The following is an 18,153-nucleotide window of genomic DNA, read 5'->3' as shown; positions in this document are numbered from 1 at the left end:
AGGATAGCCCTCTTGGACCTTTGTGAATTATGAATTTCGCTTTTTGCAGGTGAGGTGAAGAATGCCGACCACTTTTGCTATGCAGAGGAGACGAAACTGGCATGGGAGGATGGCCGACTGTGTGCAGATATCACTGAGGAACAGCGCAAACTCAATGAAGCAGATCTCATCATATTTCAGGTGAAGACTATTTTAAGCATGATGCAGTCGAGCATTGACAAACATTTTTGTGTATTTCAGTTCCCCATGTACTGGTTCTCTGTGCCTGCCATCCTGAAAGGCTGGTTTGACCGGGTGCTCACCCTGGGGTTTGCTTACACACAAGATAAGCGCTACAGCCAGGGCATCTTTGAGGTAAACAACCAGGGAGATCATGAAGAGATTATAAAATGTTTCAACTTTTAATCCTTTGTAAAATTGTGTTATCCAAATGTGATAATTATGGTACTGGCATTATAATGGCTTTGACATTACATACTGATGGTAAAAGTCTAAAAGCATGGTTCTACAGACCTAAATAAAATGGAGAAACTCCCCTCAGACAAACTGAAAAGATTTCTTTTATTGCATAAACAAACGGACATTGTAATATTGAAAGCTAAAAATACTTGTTGGAATAACAGCATTTTACTTTCAGAATAAGAAGGCCATGCTGTCCTTCACAACAGGATCCCAAGAGACCATGTTTAGTCCAAATGGCATCAATGGAGACATGAATGTCACTCTATGGCCTTTACAAGTAGGTGTAGTCCTGTTATCTGACAGTTTCATAACTCACTCCTGACTTCACTTCATTCTTCCAGAATGGGATCCTGCATTACTGTGGCTTCCAAGTCTTGGCCCCTCAGATCTTTTGGGACCCCGTGTTGGCCCCTCTGGAGAGGCGCAACTCAATGCTGGAGGCCTGGCGCACTCGTCTGCAGGGCCTCCTGAAGGAGCAGCCCCTCTCCTTCACCCCCATGTGCTGCTTTGACAGCGAGAAGGGCTTCCAGCTCCGACCTGAGGCCCTGGAGAAACATGCCAATGGAGAGTTTGGCCTGACTGTGGGTATCCATCTGGGAAAACCACTGCCGCCCAATAACCAGATGAAGGCTGGGGTCTGAATGAGCTGTCTGTGAATGCACTGTCAAAGATTGTTTTCAGTCAATAAAATCTGTTGACCATTCATGTATTCTAGAAGTGAATCATTTCACACTATTCACTGTGAAACCTGCTCAAGTATCTAGTGTAATTAAACTGTACATTTAAAGTTAAATTTGAGAATAAACTGATGTAAGAAGTCAAACCAGCCACATGAATTTAACTTTTCCACATTTTCCTAAATCAGTGGTTTTAAATTCTGGAATTTGGCTCAAATGTCTGACCAAAGTTGACTCTAACATTTGGGGTAAATTCTTTCCAGTCCATTTGAAGACTGTGGGTGTAAAGTAATTCATCTTGGTCAAACATTTGCACCCAACATTTTTGTGCATGGTTCGTGGTTTTCTTGTAAACCAATAGAACTAACCTCTGTGCAGGTTTAGAGTAGCTGAAGTAGTCATGCACTGTTCCCAGAGAAGTGGCTTTTGTTTAGATATGGAGGAAATGAGATGTGCGACAGGGTGGAGGGGGCTCACTTAAGGAAATAACTTGTACTCTGATGTCCAGAACTCAGCAGTGACACGATTTTAAGGCTGGGCCAATTCTGCAGCAGAGGTTTTACAAGGTCACAAGAGTTTATTATTGAGACGAGTCCAACTCCAAATTCACCTGTCTGCTTTTCCCTTCACTGGCTGTCAAAAGTAATATTTTTGAATGGTTGAAGGACTGCACTACAAATTTGGGTGATCACACTCCCACAACTGAATGCATTTTCAGAATTTTTATGGTAATTTGAATTCAGAATAGGTGCCTTTACTGAACACACAAAACAGGCCATGCATTTGTCAAAAGTTAATCGGTCTTAACTGACTGTAATAGATAACTTATGTCTGTCACTGGATGTTCCATAAAAACCTTCTCTGACTTTCTCAAATACAAAAATCTCTGACTTTTCTGAGATGTAGAAATGTGTTCTCACATAAGTACCAATGATCCCAAGTATTTGACACTAATTAGGCAGACTGTTTGAACCTTTTAACCAACATAGTGACCTTTTAGCTGTTTGCTTTCAGACATGAGCACTCCAGGGCCCAGTCTGTTTGTGTTTGCTTGTCTCCTGCTATGGTTTCTGAACCGCTGTCCATCCTGCGCTCCCATTGTCCATTTGGCTTTCCCAGCCTGACCACTGAAGCCCATTTTAAACTGCATCAATGTAAGGAAGTGGGCACGCATTTGCCCCACACGGAAGTGAGGCGCCGGAAAAACTCCAGCTCTTACTGTTTTAAATATATCCATGTATTTGGTTAGAAAATAGACACAAAAGCGCAAATGAATCAATCACTGGAGACATTTATAATGAAATACTGCAAGTAGTAGGGTGTCTATAAATATTTTGGCAGTCGAATGTCTAAAAAGTTCATTATGATACATGTATTTATTACTATAGAGTCAGAATACTTTTGAATGAATGCTAACTGTAGTATTTAGCATTCTAAAACATCCATTGGTTTAACATTAGGCTAACAACAATCTCATTTCTATTACAAAAAGTATGCCCAAAACCTCAGTATACGTGTAGCTATAGTTTTTCCCTCCAGTGCTAAGCTGGGTCTAAATGACTGTGCTTGGGTTTGCACTGTTTTGACGGGTCCATAAATGGATTCCTGTGTTTGCTCCAGATGTCAGCGGGTTAACAAGTGGCCAAGCATTAAAGACCAGAGCTCAGAGCCGGGACAGAGGGGAGAGCGATGGCACAGACACACATGTGCTGAGTAACACGTCAGACTATTTATGCCATCCATCCTTGCACGCTTTCATGACCACATTAAAAGTCCATCTATTACCTGTCAGCTTGTCAAACTGTGTGTGTGGCTGCGTGAGCGGGCCCATGTGTGTTGGACAGGTCAGCCATCATTTCTATCAAGATTGGCAGCAGGAAAGCACTTGTAATGAGTAACTAGCAGCATTTACCTTTGCATACTTTGAGTGAACTTCCAAACGGCCCTCTGCCCCGCTATCACAGTATGCCCATTGTATACTGCTGTGTCATTATAGAAGGGAGGAATTCACAGCGACATGTGAGCCCCCCCAAAAACTCACCCATCAATGTCACCTCCAAAAACCAACCTAAAAAGTGCACTGTGTAGAATTATGAGCTAAGAAATGATGAAGGCATTAACCCAATCATATGAATAACACAAATAGTAACTAGTGGCTTGTTTTGAGTTTCAGGATAGTATTTATTTTTTTCATTTTTTCATTCTGCAGAGAAATTTTGCATGTTGTCAACTTATAGCAAGTGTTCTACCTGATATGCAGAAGCTGTACAAGTTGTATTTAAACTGACACTGCCTGGATTTAACTTGCATATGTGCGAAAAAGATTTAAAATAAAACACCTTGGATGGTCACATTTTTATATAGCTTTTCCACCTTCAAGGCACTCAAACGACTTTACATCAAGGAACTACTCACCCATTTACACACACATTCATACAACAGTGTGCGCACACAATGGGGCAAGGTGGGTTAAGTGTCTTGCCCAAGGACACAACGGCAGCATTAATCTAGGGGAGCTGGAATCGCAGTAGATCTGACCGCTCAATTGATGATGTTTACCTTGAGAGTGGGATTCGAACTGCCAACTTTCACTCTACCTACATTTTCAAAACAAGAAAGGAAATTTGGGATAATATATGTCCTAAATGTTACATAATATATTCAGAAAAAAATATTCACAAATACCTATTTAACTGAGTACTTTTACTTTTGTACTTTCAATCGCTGCCATGAGTTGAATCAAAAGGGGCAGGGTTACATGTTCCAACCAGAATATATATGATAAATACATAGAACCTTAAAAATCCTACAAAAAAATGCTGCTGAGCGTATATCCTCCATTAGCATGTGTCAAGACAGGGCAGCTGACAGTCCATTGCTAACAACAGCAGATGTGAGGACATAATACAGAGATTCACACTGTAATGAATAATGCAAAACATATTTCCTTTTCAGAGGTGTTCAATGGAGCCAACTGCAGCATTGTTCTTGCTATTGTCCCATCTTTGTTGGGACCTTGATTTGGTGCTATTGTCGTAAAAGGATTTTATAGAGGTTTCGGATTTCTCAAGAGTCCTCTCTCTCAAACAGCTGGTAAAGACTTGATAAAAAGGCGAGATTACAGCAGCTGCAGAGGAACACGGCCCAAACAGAGCAGTGTGGTCCTACGCAGCGAATGGGCCCAAGAAAATAACAACAAACACTTCCTCCTTATGAACTGCTAAAGGATGTATCCTCTCTTCATCCTCTCCTCCATCCTTCTTTTGTTGGGCCTTATCCTCTCTCCACTGCATGGGAAACTTTCCACACTCACATTTTCACACATGACTTGTTGCGCGTTAATGCACCTGATTCATTTGGTACCATGAGTCGTCGGCCCTTTAAAATGTTTGCTTCTTTTGTCTTCGTCTCGAGCTTCAGCAATGACAAAAAACACAAGACTTTTTTAACTTTAAAACATTGAAGTTATGTCATTCCATTTGATTCTTTTATACTCCATACTGCTATTCTGCTATTTTTAGTTACCACTGGCCTACATTGGGTTTTAGCATCATGTTTTTGCACTACTTTAGGAGTGTGAAGCTAACTGAAAGCACTGCTCTGTTAGACGGTCTGTTACTCAAGTTAGACGTAATCTGAGCTTTGTTTTTACACAGTCTGACCAGAAAGAGCTGACTTAGTTGGAACTACAACAGGTGAGATTTGAAGTTTCTCACACTTAAAGTTACAGTTACTTTTACCAGGACCATTCATATTGATCTTAGGCTCCTGAAAATGTGTTGTTTAAATCCATTTTGTATTTTTTCTTGAGTTTTCACACTATCTTAAAACTTTTCGTCTGTATTTCCAAATGTGTGCACTGTGTCACCATGGTAACTACTAAAAATTCCACCAATAGATACATGTAGGACACCCCCAGCATGGTGTCACTGCAGCGTATAAATAATTAAAGCCAGATCTCCACGGTCTCCACAAACAACACAACATTTTAATTTGAAAACACTGAAGTTATGTCGTGCCAATTGATTCTTTTATACTCTATTCTGTCACATTTCACTATTTTTAGTTACTACTGGCCTACATTGGGTTTTAGTATCATCTTCTTGCATTACACGCCACAGAGATATGTAGTTCACTGTCTCTGGGAATCTAAACCCATCTAAAGCCATGCATAATGTCACTAGTCTGTGTGTAGATTACCAAAACGTTAAAGAGGCACTATGTCACTTTTCTAGTAGGGGTCCACATCTACTTGTTCCTGAGGAGATGTTATTGCTTTGCCTGGAATGTTAAACAGTATTAAGAGACCTGCTGAAATGGCTGAGAGTTTATTAAACATTTACTTTACTTTTACTTTGTATCTGTACTTTTCCTTAAGTGACAAAATTGAGTACTTCTTCCACCACTGAAAGATAGTCAGGTTCAGTGGGTAGGATTTGCAAATTTTAAAAAATCCTTTTGTATAAACGTTTCAAAATAATCTATTATGACCACGCTACCTAAACTACTCACAAGCACAAGAAGGCACAAGAACAAATGAAGTGATGTACAAATGCAACCGAGTTCAAATCCGACTTTTGCCAGACACCTCAGTGACTCAGACAGTGATAGAACCCAGACGGACCTACACTGAAATGAATGAGTGAAGTGGGGCCCTGGCTGTGTGATCTATGATGTGCCTGGCATTGATAAGCTGCATGACTAGCCTGTTTCTTATTTACTAGCAGCAGTAGAGTGCACAGGATGAAGACTGCAGCTATTACGCGTCCTTACTGATACTTTGCAGCAGATGTCATTAACATTCCCTGTGGGTGTGAAGCTAACTGAAAGCATTACTCTGTTAGAAGCTCTGTTACTCAAATTAGACTTAATCTCATCTTTATTTGAACACAATCTGACCAGAAAGAGCCGACTTAGTTTGAACTACAACAGGTGAGATGATTTCTGCTGCTAAACAAGTTTTTCACACTTAAAATTACAGTTACAAGTTAGCTTTGCCTGGGATCGAGAATACACACTTCTGCAATACTATACAAAGATGTGAGTCTGGTCACTGGAGAATCTCCCTGTTTAAACAGGCGTGATTGACAAGTGGATTAGCCAATTGGGGACATGCATGGTCCATCCGCGTCATATTGTACAAAAATAAAGGAAAAAATATCACAGTGGACCAAAAAATATCACAGATTCCTGCAGAATCAATGGAGCAATGCACTAAACTCTGTTAATCTGAGGTGAGATCAATTTGATTTCATTTGTAAATCATCAGTGACCAATGAGCTCCTTCTTTTCACATGTGTCACTGAAAAAATCAAATCTGGTTGCATGATCACGTTTGACCAGACTTGAGACTCACTAGAGGATTTGGGGACCAGACTGATATCAATCTGTATAAAACATACAGAGATATCATTCTGGATTTACCAGGCAAAAGCTAGCTAGCATTAGCCAACACTTCTTTAGTTAGTCACGCTCACCTTTTTGTTGAAAATGAAACACCTGAAAAGAACTATGAATGCTCGTACAGGCTCCTGGAAATGTGTATCAATTTGTATTTTTTCTAAGGTTTTAAAACTATCTTAAAACTTGTGTCTGTATTTGCTAATGTGTGCACTGTGTCACCATGGTAACTGCTGAACATTCCATCAATAGAGATGCATGCAGAACACCCCCAGCGTGATGTCACTGCAAAGTAATCAATAATTAGAACCAGGTCTCCATTATCTCTAATGCCGTGCTTGATGGAAAAAACACATGCTTCAAGGCAGTACAACTCGTTCTTCACCTTATGTTTCAAATTGTTATACAAAATCTTTCTTGTTTCTCTCTGAATGACAAGATCACTAATATTTACTTTTTACTGCAGCAGAATTTCAAGAGGACTCAAAAAACACAACTCAGAGACCTTGTGAGCGTGCCTAAACAGTAGTAAATGAAGACCAAGTTTCTCACAAGACCAAAGCAGTTTTAGCCTGGCCAGAAAAAGGATTATATAATTGTTTGTTATAATAAGGAGGAGACTAGTAACAATTTAAATAAATGTCAACTCACAGTCAATACTTGTTTCAAAATTATTTTACTTACTTTGGCATACTCCCTCTGCTCCTACAAACCTGTAACAAAGTAAATAGCCACATTTCTACACATTTCTACACATTTCTACACTGTTTTTCTACCTCTGTTGGGGACTGAAATTGCTAAAGAAACACTCACCATGCAGAGATTTATGCAAACACTGGAGGCAAGATCTAAGAAGTGTGTTGCTCAAGGACACAACAGCACTACTGTAACTATGAGGATTATGACTGCTAGAAAAACCTTTACGATTTCTCAGCATACACCTACTGAATAATCTAAGGCAGTGTATATAAATTGAAAGCCTTTTTTCTGTTAAGTCCATATCACACGCTGAATCTCTTGGGACTACTTCAATGGGCCGAACTAGATAAATGAGTGTAGAGCAGTGCCCCATTCCTCCTCGCTCCAGGCGCAGTCAGCCCAGGTCCAGATGCCACATCCTGACTGTAATTCCCATACAGTGCATACATGAACGTACACACACTCACAGCGCTGCACAATGAATGGGAACCAGCTGTGACAAGCACTTCAGGTCTCCGAGTAAATTTCCGTTGTCCTTTACACTTCTGATCTGTATTACCAGGGCAACTCATTAAAATGACTCCTATTGTGTGTTTATCCATGTTATTTATCTCTTCAAGTTGTTTGCCTGCTCTAGAGTTGTGTTTACGTTCAATAAAACTCCTAGTGTTTGGATTCCTCTTACTACTCATCCCTGAAAAGTTTGAAACATAGTGCCATGTTTATCTCAGTTTCAGTGGCTTGTTTAGTGCTTCAAAACAACCCTTGTAAGACCTTTAACTTTATACACGCACTCGCTGCCCACAGGTGATGTATGGTGAAACTACACACTGCAGGCTTCTCCAAAACACCAGCACATTCCAGCAAAAAAAGCTCATGGTCCATTTTTCATATAGCGTGACAAGACAATAGGGGTGAAAGTAAGCTACCTTATCTACAAACTGGATGTCAGTGGCATTTTGTAAGAAGCACCATCCGCGCTGCATGGATAGAATTACTGGTTAGGAGGAAGATGCAGCTCGAGGCAGTTACAGACACCTCTTTATGGATCCCGTGGAGAGATTCTGTCATGCACTAATCTCTACTGGACACTATCTGTCCCCCTGAGCCAAGCTTTACTTCAACCATTCCTATAGCGTCTTCTAGCGTGATCCCGTTGACCTGTCTCATATTGTTTGACATGGTTTCTATGTGCCAGTGCATGCATGAATACTGAGCGGGGGAAGGGCTGAACTGAAACCAATAGCAGCTTTGGGAAAACAAGAACTTGCTTTTAGTTTGCCTTACTGCGGCATGCACAGATGATGGACAAAGTCAATGGAGTGTGGCAGCCATAACCGGTTATGGTCAGCACCTGAGAATCAAGCACTGACAGATTAGAAGGCTGGAATAGTATTGGGTTTGGCTCCGCAACAAGAGACAGTCTCCATAAAGTCTTTTAGTTTTTAAATTTAATACTTATGTTTGACATATGTTTGACTGTGCAAATGTGTTTGGCAGCGGTAAAACAGGCTTATCACTTTTTGGATCACTGCGTGTGATTCACTGGTATGTATGGATATGAAAATACATTTTAAAGTTTAGCACGGGCCAGATGTCAGTACTGATGCATTATCCATCTTGCCAAGATTTAAGTGTTTAAAGGGATTTTGGGACATATTGAATGCATACATGTAAAAGAACAAATTGGCTTAGCAGATTATGTAACACTTTGTTTACTCTGCAATTAACACAATGTTATGATGCTCATTAAGCTTAAAGTAACCCAGCTCCTAACCTTAACTCTTAGTACCATGTAATTACAAGTACTGTGATTTAAAGTGTGACTCTACTGCTCCCTGTGCCGTCTGCCTGTTCAGAATAATATTTGTATCTTCAAGAATGGGAGTCCCCCCTGTTCCATATTGAACACCTGCCGTATAGCTTTTCTTTGAACTTGTACACAATGTTATGGCATACTGCAAACTCTTCTTTCATATCCAGTCCGTATTGTAAAAGTGATGGAGTGTCAAAGCCTGGAATGTGTTGCTTTGTATTTCCTGCCACTACACCTGCACAAACACATCCCCGAGAGGCGCAGTGCATCACCTCATTACCTGCATTCACAATATCAGTGGTGACAAGTGGCTCGGAAAGTCAAGACAATGCACAATCAAGGTGCCAATTTTCTGTCTTTTATATAGAGTTGCCATGTACTTTGGCCTCCTGCGTGTCAACCTGGCACGCAGTTGTATCTGTGAACATAACAGGACATGAATAAGTGATTGGATGAGTGATGGGAGAGATTAAGGAGCATAAAGAGCAGGAATGTGCAGGGGTAGTCTATTAGAGAGGTCGGTGGCTGATGCTAAAGATGTTTTGGTCCATAGTGAATGGAGGTGAATGGGCATTAGCACAAAAAAGCCCACATCCGCACGACCTCCCACTGCGATTCACAGCAAGTTACAATAAACACTGGGACTATAGGAAGAGGAATAACACTTATATACTTTCTTCCTCTTGATGTCACTGGGAAAGTAGATACTCAAGAAGTTGAAGGTCCTATATTATGTAGTGGTAGTTTTTAAGTTAGCATCTAACTTTTACCTTTAGTTCAGTAGAGACTGGCAATTCCAGGGCTGAAATTATACAAATTATTCTAATGAAGGTGTGTGGAGTTTAAAAACATGGTGGAATACTTTATTACCACAAAACATCACAAGGTTGAACAGAGTGTTTTCTGTTTGAGAGAAGAACTGGAGGATTTGTGCATTGAACATGTGTGAATCAAACCAAACACAACTCTGGGTATGTTTTTGATCAGGAAACAACATTACAACATAGATAAGAAAACAGTGCAATATGGGCGCTTTAAATGCAGACAAGATGTACAGCAGTTGTGGAAATGGAAGCCTTTCTGAGATTATTATCAAAAAACCTCACAAAACTGTTCCTATTTAAACTGAAAACAAGCAGAAGTTATGTAATACATCTTAAAGTGAATTTGTGGCTTACTATAAAAAGCCTTAGCGTCAGTACTACTAGTATCTTCAGTAGCACAACTATCAGTACTTTTTTTTCTGCTTGGGCACAGAACGGGCCTGCTTACTTGTTTTCCTCAGCCTCATCCACCCCCAGCCTCCACCTCTCACTTCTGACGTCTGCGCAGGCTTTTCGCAGCCACCCTGGTTTTTGCATCTCCTTATCAATTCATCGTGTTTATTCATAACCGAGACTGTGAGAAGAATGGAGCAGAAAACTATCTTGATGTCTGCTGCTATACAAGAATAAATGCTTCAAATCTCAGTCTGGGGGAAATGTTTATCGCTCAGAGCTATTGTTATATGAAGGATTGTGGCCTTTGACAAATGGCCTGATTATTTATATAGTCAGGCTACTCGTAAGCGCTTTGTTTAGTGACATTTTGCCAATATGAATGAATTAATCGGGAAGTTCAAGATTTGTATGCAATATATTCTGCTTTGCTATGAAGGAGCTCTTACTTATAATTGTGCAATATGTAATGTGCAGTATTTAGTATGACATGAGACTACAAAGCACCTTTCAAATCAAGGACACTTCAACCATTTCTAAAGCATGAATTATTGCAGAAATAGTAATAGGCTACGGTATCTCCATTATCTTCAAGGAAGAGTCTTTGCAAAAAATAAAACCCCTCAAGAAGACATATTATCTTTCATTAATGCAGCAAAACCTTGTAACCTTTCCAAGACTTTTTGCCTGATGTAATTTGCTTACAATAATTGTTCTAAAGAGAATTCGCAGGCTCTTTAAGACTACAAAACACTGCTATATTTACTTAGTCTTGTTATGTCAACCGCTCCCGCATAACTCGAGAATTTCAAATATACAGCCAATAAAGAAAAAATATATAAAACTCATTAAGATGTGACTTGATCTTAGAAAGTTCCCATTGCCTGTGAATGAGATCTAGAGAACAGAGGTTGGCAGCAGCTTACGGATGCTTATCAGGGAGTCTTACAACCTCCTTCGATGCTGCTGATAGGGAGGACAATGGGTGTGCGTGCGTAGTGGTTACCCGGTTTAAAGCACTTGGAGAAACTTACCACATTTCCCTAGTCGGTAATGAGGTCAGGGTGGCCTGCTGGTTGTATTTCATCAGGGTGAATGCAGGGCGTACCGTTATAATAAACTTCAGACGGGAGAAACATACCAGTCGCGGGATATCTTCTTCCTAAGCAAACAGTGCAAACACATTGTACCTGGTTAAAACAATACAGGCAGGAAGAACATCAAAAGCACCTTTCTGTCACAAATGAACAAAATCAAAGTACATTATGGTGATTTGGCGACGGTATAATGATTACGGTGGTGTTATGGAATGGTCTGGAATTGCAGCTTGGGAGGGTTGAACTTGAGGTTAATTGCTCTAGTGGGACAAGAAAAACCCACGATACAGCCCCAAATCGAGCTTTGTGTTAAAGGATGTGGGTAATAAACTTCAACAATGAAACAATCTCACCACAGCTGCATTGATTCACTACTATTAATCAAATTATAGCAACTGAGTTTCATTTTAATAAGGTCTTGCCCTTAATCAATGTTCACTATACAAGAATGTAAACACATTCTTGCAGAGTGAACATTGTTTTGTGGGTTTAGCGTGAAATCAATGAAAGGTTAGCACTGTTGTCATAGCAATTAAAATTTCAAAACAAAAATATTGTCTTAGGTTTATTTTTTACTTTTATATGGTCCAAAGTTCTCAAAATGTCATCCTAAAACAGGAAGCTGAAACCCACAAATAGAACCCTGGTCTAGAATGTTTCTCTTTGCACTTGGCTTGATTCATAGTCTGGCCACAAAAACTACAATTTAAAGTTTACTCAGTGCTTTATATATAGTGCATCAAGTACGGCATCTGGTGTAAAATACAAAGAAAAAAATCCAGTCAGTCTATAGTAAGAGTTGGATTAGATGGTAGACAAGAGGAAGTTCAAAACAAAGACAAATTTGTTAAAAAAAAAATCCCTAACTGCCCCATTTGCTCTCACTGAAATAAAGTGCATCATTTGTAATAGTGACGGTTACTGAGCAGGTGTGTTCAGTCACCTTCAGTGGTCTCGTGGGAGGATGGTTCAGCCCATGTTTGGTTTTGGGTGGAAGCGTGGAACAGTTGATGTGGTTCGTTGCTGTCTGCAGATCTGGTCTCATATTTAGGTGACGGAGGGCGAGGCATGCCATGGGTGCAGACAGCCACAACCCTTTTACCCTACATGACTCCCCGTGTGCTGTGCAGTCCTACAAAGACTAATAATACACTATTTAGTTACAACTTTGGGTTTAGTTGCTACCCAGGATTATAATTAATGAGCAATATGTTTGTACAAGTATTCTCACTATGGTTTGCTCATAAAAGACCAGTGGTGAAAGACCAGTAATGAAGTAAAAGTAGTAAAGTACTGTACTTAAGTAAAATTCTTAGGTATCTGTATTTTACTTATATACTTTTTACTTTTACTTTGGCACATTTGTGAGCAGGTATCTGTACTTTCTACTCCACTACATTTTTTAACTGGACTGAAAAGTAAAAAGTACTTTTTCATATGATTTGAAGGGTTATTTTTACCATGTTCGTGGTAACATCCTGATTAAAATTTTCAAGTTCCAGCTTAGGCTTTGAGCAAACAAAAATAAATACACAAAAATGACATGACAAAAATAAAGAAACTGATTTGTGTTGCTGCTTTTGACTAAGATCTGTATCATTTTTAATCAGTATCACTACATTTAACACATTAACAGATAAACAACACTATCAAAATCTATGTGAAATACTTTTACTTTTTACTCTTAAAGTTTCATGGGACACTTTTACTTGAGTAACTTTTTTTTTTACCTCTGTATCTGTACTTTTACATAAGTAACAAAACTAAGCACTTCATCCACCTCTGTCCTATTGTAAAACCCAAACCCTCCCCCACGGTGTCCATTTATATCTCATACTATGGGCTATTTCTCATCTATCGATTTAGCAGGCTATATATTTGGTAATTAGTCATATAATACAGCATACTGGCATTACTACTTACTAAAACTCGTTTCTCATACTTCTCGTCCGAAACTATAACAGTGGCGTGTGTGCGTGCGTAACGAGCGCGCACTGTTTATTGGGGTGATGCCGTGTCAATATGCATCAGAGTTGGTCCAGCCCTCGAGGCGTAGCTCTAGTGAGTTTCATCAAGTGCAGAGAGAGAGGAGCAGACGCACAGCTCAGACTCATTTAAGAAGGTGGAGGGAGCGCACCAAGTACTCAGTAGTGGATCAGTTTAACCACGAAAACTAAACTTAACAGAAGCATCAACTAAAGAACAAAGGATATTCTCACTTTGGAAAGAAGTAAAGGTAAGCTGGCGTTTATATTTGAGTTCATTTTCGTTTTCTGTTGTTTTATTGAGATGCTCCATGGTGCACTATACACTTTTAAATTCGTTTCCGGAGTCAAATCGATTTTGTAAGAATAGAGTGCAAGGTGCAAATCGCGGTTCAGGGCTTTTGTCATCTTTTGTTGGAGGTAGCCTATTATAAAGTAAAAGCCCGGTTTACCACCGCATTACTCACACTTGACCAACTCGTTATCCACTCGCCCGAGTTTATTTGCCCTCCATTCATAGGCTAAGCCGGGCTACTGTAAGCTGGGGTGACATCTGATAAGTCTGTCTCCAGCAGATAGAAATCAACAATGCCAACAATGTCATTGTATGTTTGCACTGAGCTGCACTGGGACATGTCGCTGGATTCGGCCCTTGTGCGTAATGACGCCAAATGCTAAACGTCTTCTATACTTCTGCCACTCAGCGCTGAAACCTGACATTCCCGTTGAAAAGATTTTATCCTAACTAAAGAATGTAAACAGAGTAAGACAGGAGGCGAAAGTCGGGCAAACACGCTGCACCTGCACTGCGCCTGTCGGTTCTATTAGCACATGAAACTATCCTTCAAACGCTTTTATTGTCTGTGTATTGAAATACAAAAGCCGTTTCAGCTCATTTGAAAGTGGATGCTCGCGTCTTAGAAAAGGGGGAGGCAGAGAGATGCGCTCGCGCATACAGAGCTCGCAGCGCGCGCAGCTCCTGCCTGTGTTATCAGATGGACTGGGTGTTAAAAGGTTAATTAAGTAGAAGTCTGTGGGGCTACCTGGCACCCACAGGTATTTTCCATATAATATGAAGGGAATTAGACAGAGACCATTGTGAGAGATTATCTCTGCATACAAAATCCTCAGAAGCACAGAGTCTTACTGGATGAGATGTGATGGATTCCACAGCTTTTGTGCAAGCAGGGGTTAATATAGCCCTGGATCTATTTTCAAATTTGAAAATTGAGAGAAATACTTATATAGAAATTTAACTTTAACTGTTCCATAATTTCCATAACTGACACATCAGGTTGAATCAGCTAGTATTGTGAAAGCCAATAAAGTTGATTCATAGAACCCACACAATTACTCAGACAACCAGTGTCATTTTGGCGGGGGAAAAATATTTTTTCTCCAGGGTGAATATAGAAAATGTGTAGCATAGCACTGTCATTAGTCTCTGAGCGTACATGCCAGTACTACAGTCTGCTCCTCCCAGTGTCATGACACATTCACTATAATTTACACTTTTATTTTATTTTATATCAATCTGTTCATCTAGACTATTTCTGTTGGAGGGTCTCTGTTGATCATTTCCCAAGTTAGAATAGTGTGATGCACTATGGCCGGAGGTTTTTAGATTAATCTATATAACCTAATTTCACTTGTATGAAGGTAAATATATTATATTATTTTCAAAGTCCTGGAAAATCTATAAATCAGCACTAGCAAAAAACTGACATGTCAGCCTAACTACCATAAGTTAAAAAGTTCAAGCTTTTTCTCCCCCATCCAAACGAGTCCCTCTCAGACAGATGTGCTGGTGTTCTTGTTTCACTGCTCGTGGTCGTGCTGTGTCACCCACTGGTCAGTGACCCGGGCCGTGCATGGGCCAAGGCGTCGAGCTCCCCGCTGCTGTCTACTCACAACTCAGTCTCTGAGTGTACATGTCAGTCTAGGCTGTGCAAGGGTTAAGCCAGTCGTGCTCTGCTTTTGATCTATTACCTCTCACCTCTGAACCTTCACCAGTGCTGCTAACCCACAGTTACAGCAGAGACAGGGAAGAGAGAAGTCACAGCTCAATCTTGTGAAGACAGGCCAGACAGAGCCACACAGTGTCAGACTTTTTAACCCTAACCTTAGGCATAAAAGCAGCATTCTACTTTTATGAATGTAGAGTGTCCCGCTGTGATCTTGCAAATGACTTGTGCCACCTTTTGTTCCTCTACACATGTAGGGCATTTAAATTATGAGCACATACCTCCATCCCATTAGTAGCAGATGTTGTAAAATGACATTTGAACCTATAACCTGACATTTCTTTGATCATACATATGGTGACAGCTCCTCAACTTCACCTCTAGAAAAGATGAGGGATTTTTATTATTATAAGAAGCTTGTTAAGGGAAAACATTCCTCAAAGTGGCATCCAATTTCCCACCCTTGACCAGCGCTTTATCTTGGAATGCCCAGAACAGTCCGGAAATAGTTTGTGTTTAGATTTCTCAATCCCACTTCCTTGTGTCCAATCCTCACTCTGCACCGGTGGAGCTAATGTAAACATTTATTGTATGGCCCTTTTGACTGCACATCAATCAAACAGTGCTTAGGTTTGTGACACAACAACACCAGCCCTGTATGCGGCCCTGAATGAGCTGTTTTAACAAGCTAACCACATTAAGATTCTTCAGGATCTGGTGGCAGACCGCAAGTACTTTATGTTTTATTAGCTCAGGTAGTCAATGTCCAGAGGCTGCTCTAGCAAATGTGATGGAAAATTACTTTTTAAATCCGATACCTAAGGATTATCTACAAAAATAACAGTAGCTATAACCACAAAATTAGATGATGTAAAGTTGCAGGAATCTAGTCACCAGTAGTTAAACCAATCTACAAAACAAGAATGCCAGTGTCAGGGAGGGCATCTGGCTTAACGCCTAAGTGACAATCAATATTTGAATCACTGCATGCGAGTAAAAGCTGAACATACATAAAAGAGTCACATGTAATTACAAATGTTGTCTTTGTTTCTACAGGAGCCAGCCCCATCAGAACAGCAGTCTGTGGTCATCTGGAATCTTGCAAAATGAGCCTGAGCACCAGCGAACTGGAGGATCTGTGGGATTCCCTGACCTCCAGTGACTTCAACATCTCAGAGCACCTGGGTAACATCTCCAGTGTGGACACGATGATGTGTGCCACAGCCTTCAACCGCAGCGCCCTCCTCACCTCCATGTGCGTGCTCTACTCCTTCATCTTCATCATTGGTCTGGCTGCCAATGCTTTAGTGCTTTGGGTGAACATCCGTGCCCAGCGTGACTCCACCCCTCGCCACGAGACGCACATGTACATCGCTCACTTAGCTGTCGCCGATCTGTGCGTATGTGCCACTCTGCCCATTTGGGTCAGCTCCCTGGCGCAGCATGGTCATTGGCCCTTTGGGGAGATGGCCTGCAAGCTAACACACCTGCTGTTTTCAGTCAACCTCTTTGGCAGTATATTCTTCCTGGCGTGCATGAGTGTTGACCGCTACTTCAGTCTCACCAAGTGCGATGACAGCGACAGAGGAGCGAGAAGGAAGCTGGTTCGCCGCGCTGCGTGTGTGGGGGTGTGGCTGTTAGCATTTATTGCGAGTTTGCCTGAGACCTACTTCCTGCACACGGTCAAGTCTTCACACGGAGATTTGACACTGTGTCGGCCGGTCTACCCAGGAGAGAACCCCAGAGACTGGATGGTTGGAATTCAGTTCAGCTTCATCCTGCTTGGCTTTGTTCTCCCATTCCCGATCATCGCTGTATTTTACACTCTCTTAGCGCGCACATTCAGACACTCGTCTTCAACAGCAGCTTCTACCAGTGTGGAGCAGGAACGCCGCATCAGCCGAAGAGTGATCCTAGCTTACATCATCGTCTTCCTCGGATGCTGGGGCCCCTACCATAGCGTTCTATTTGCAGACGCTCTAGCCCAACTCGGCCTGCTGCCCCTCACCTGCGGTTTAGACAATGTCATCTATGTGGCGCTACATCTCACCCAGTGCCTGTCCCTGCTCCACTGCTGTTTCAACCCCATCCTCTACAACTTCATCAACAGGAACTACCGCTACGACCTCATGAAGGCGTTCATCTTTAAATACTCCACACGGACAGGGTTGGCGAGGCTGATCGAGACATCAAATGTGTCCGACACGGAGTACTCTGCGGTGGCTGTGGACAATCCACCTCAAATCTAAATGGACTAAATACTATCTTCCAACTAGAATTTCGTATACACTGTCAAAATCATCAGTGACTTATACAGAGAATGACTGAATTTACTTCCATTTCTTGAAAACTGGATATCCGACTGAATCAGAAGCACTTAGAATGCAGTTAAGCTAATACAAATCAGATGTTGTCACTATTCCTTATGCAAAACGGTGGTGTTATTTGTGTACATTTTTTCTGTGATTGAATGTTAGCCTAAGAAGGTATTTTCATGTATGTATTCACTTGTATTTATATGTACCTTTCATAGCCAAATTTGTAACACTGGCTCTCCACAGTGCTCTACACCATTCTCGTACAATAGCTGCCTCATTATTTTGGTAGAGCCATTGCTTAGTTCAGTGTTGTAGACCTGCTGTGCTCGACAACCTCGTGTTAGCTATTATTTCATATGTAAATTATTTCTTGGAGTTGTGTATTCTAATGGAAAGTCAGTTTTTGGCAAAGAAAAGAGGAAAATTGAAACTTCCTCCTAATGCTGGGAGGCGTCCGCTGGAACTGCTGAACTTATGGTCAATCTGCAAATAATATTTATATGCATGTGGTTTGAATC

The 18,153-nt window shown here is 40.9% G+C and overlaps 2 protein-coding genes across 3 annotated transcripts in view; both read left to right on the top strand.

The window, feature by feature from the left end:
* The window catches only part of LOC117388846 (ribosyldihydronicotinamide dehydrogenase [quinone]-like), a 186,929-nt gene extending 185,763 nt beyond the window's left edge, over window positions 1-1,166 (top strand). Inside the window, exons 3-6 of one of the 2 annotated variants that reach the window (XM_055230525.1) lie at window positions 50-180; window positions 241-354; window positions 638-739; window positions 804-1,166. In XM_055230525.1, coding sequence (XP_055086500.1) covers window positions 50-180; window positions 241-354; window positions 638-739; window positions 804-1,103 — 647 coding nt within the window. In that variant the 3' untranslated portion in view covers window positions 1,104-1,166. Of the gene's footprint in view, window positions 1-49; window positions 355-637; window positions 740-803 lie in introns of both variants that reach the window. The other variant, XM_055230524.1, reaches the window with a different exon arrangement.
* Window positions 1,167-13,447: 12,281 nt separating this feature from the next.
* ackr3a (atypical chemokine receptor 3a) lies at window positions 13,448-17,576 on the top strand. Its single transcript, XM_033987440.2, has 2 exons — window positions 13,448-13,604; window positions 16,374-17,576. Exon 2 carries the CDS (start codon window positions 16,424-16,426, stop codon window positions 17,564-17,566), a length of 1,143 nt encoding a protein of 380 aa, XP_033843331.1. The 5' UTR covers window positions 13,448-13,604; window positions 16,374-16,423; the 3' UTR covers window positions 17,567-17,576.
* The last annotated feature ends 577 nt before the right edge of the window (window positions 17,577-18,153 follow it).

This window comes from Periophthalmus magnuspinnatus, chromosome 21 (genome assembly GCF_009829125.3).
Source record: "Periophthalmus magnuspinnatus isolate fPerMag1 chromosome 21, fPerMag1.2.pri, whole genome shotgun sequence".
Lineage (NCBI taxonomy): Eukaryota > Metazoa > Chordata > Actinopteri > Gobiiformes > Gobiidae > Periophthalmus > Periophthalmus magnuspinnatus.
The sequence above is the reverse complement of the archived record's forward strand: the minus strand, read 5'-3'. Positions and strand labels throughout refer to the sequence as shown.

Coding starts and splice junctions, on each gene's coding strand:
- ackr3a (XM_033987440.2), top strand. CDS start 16,424: ATGAGCCTGAGCACCAGCGAACTGGAGGATCTGTGGGATTCCCTGACC.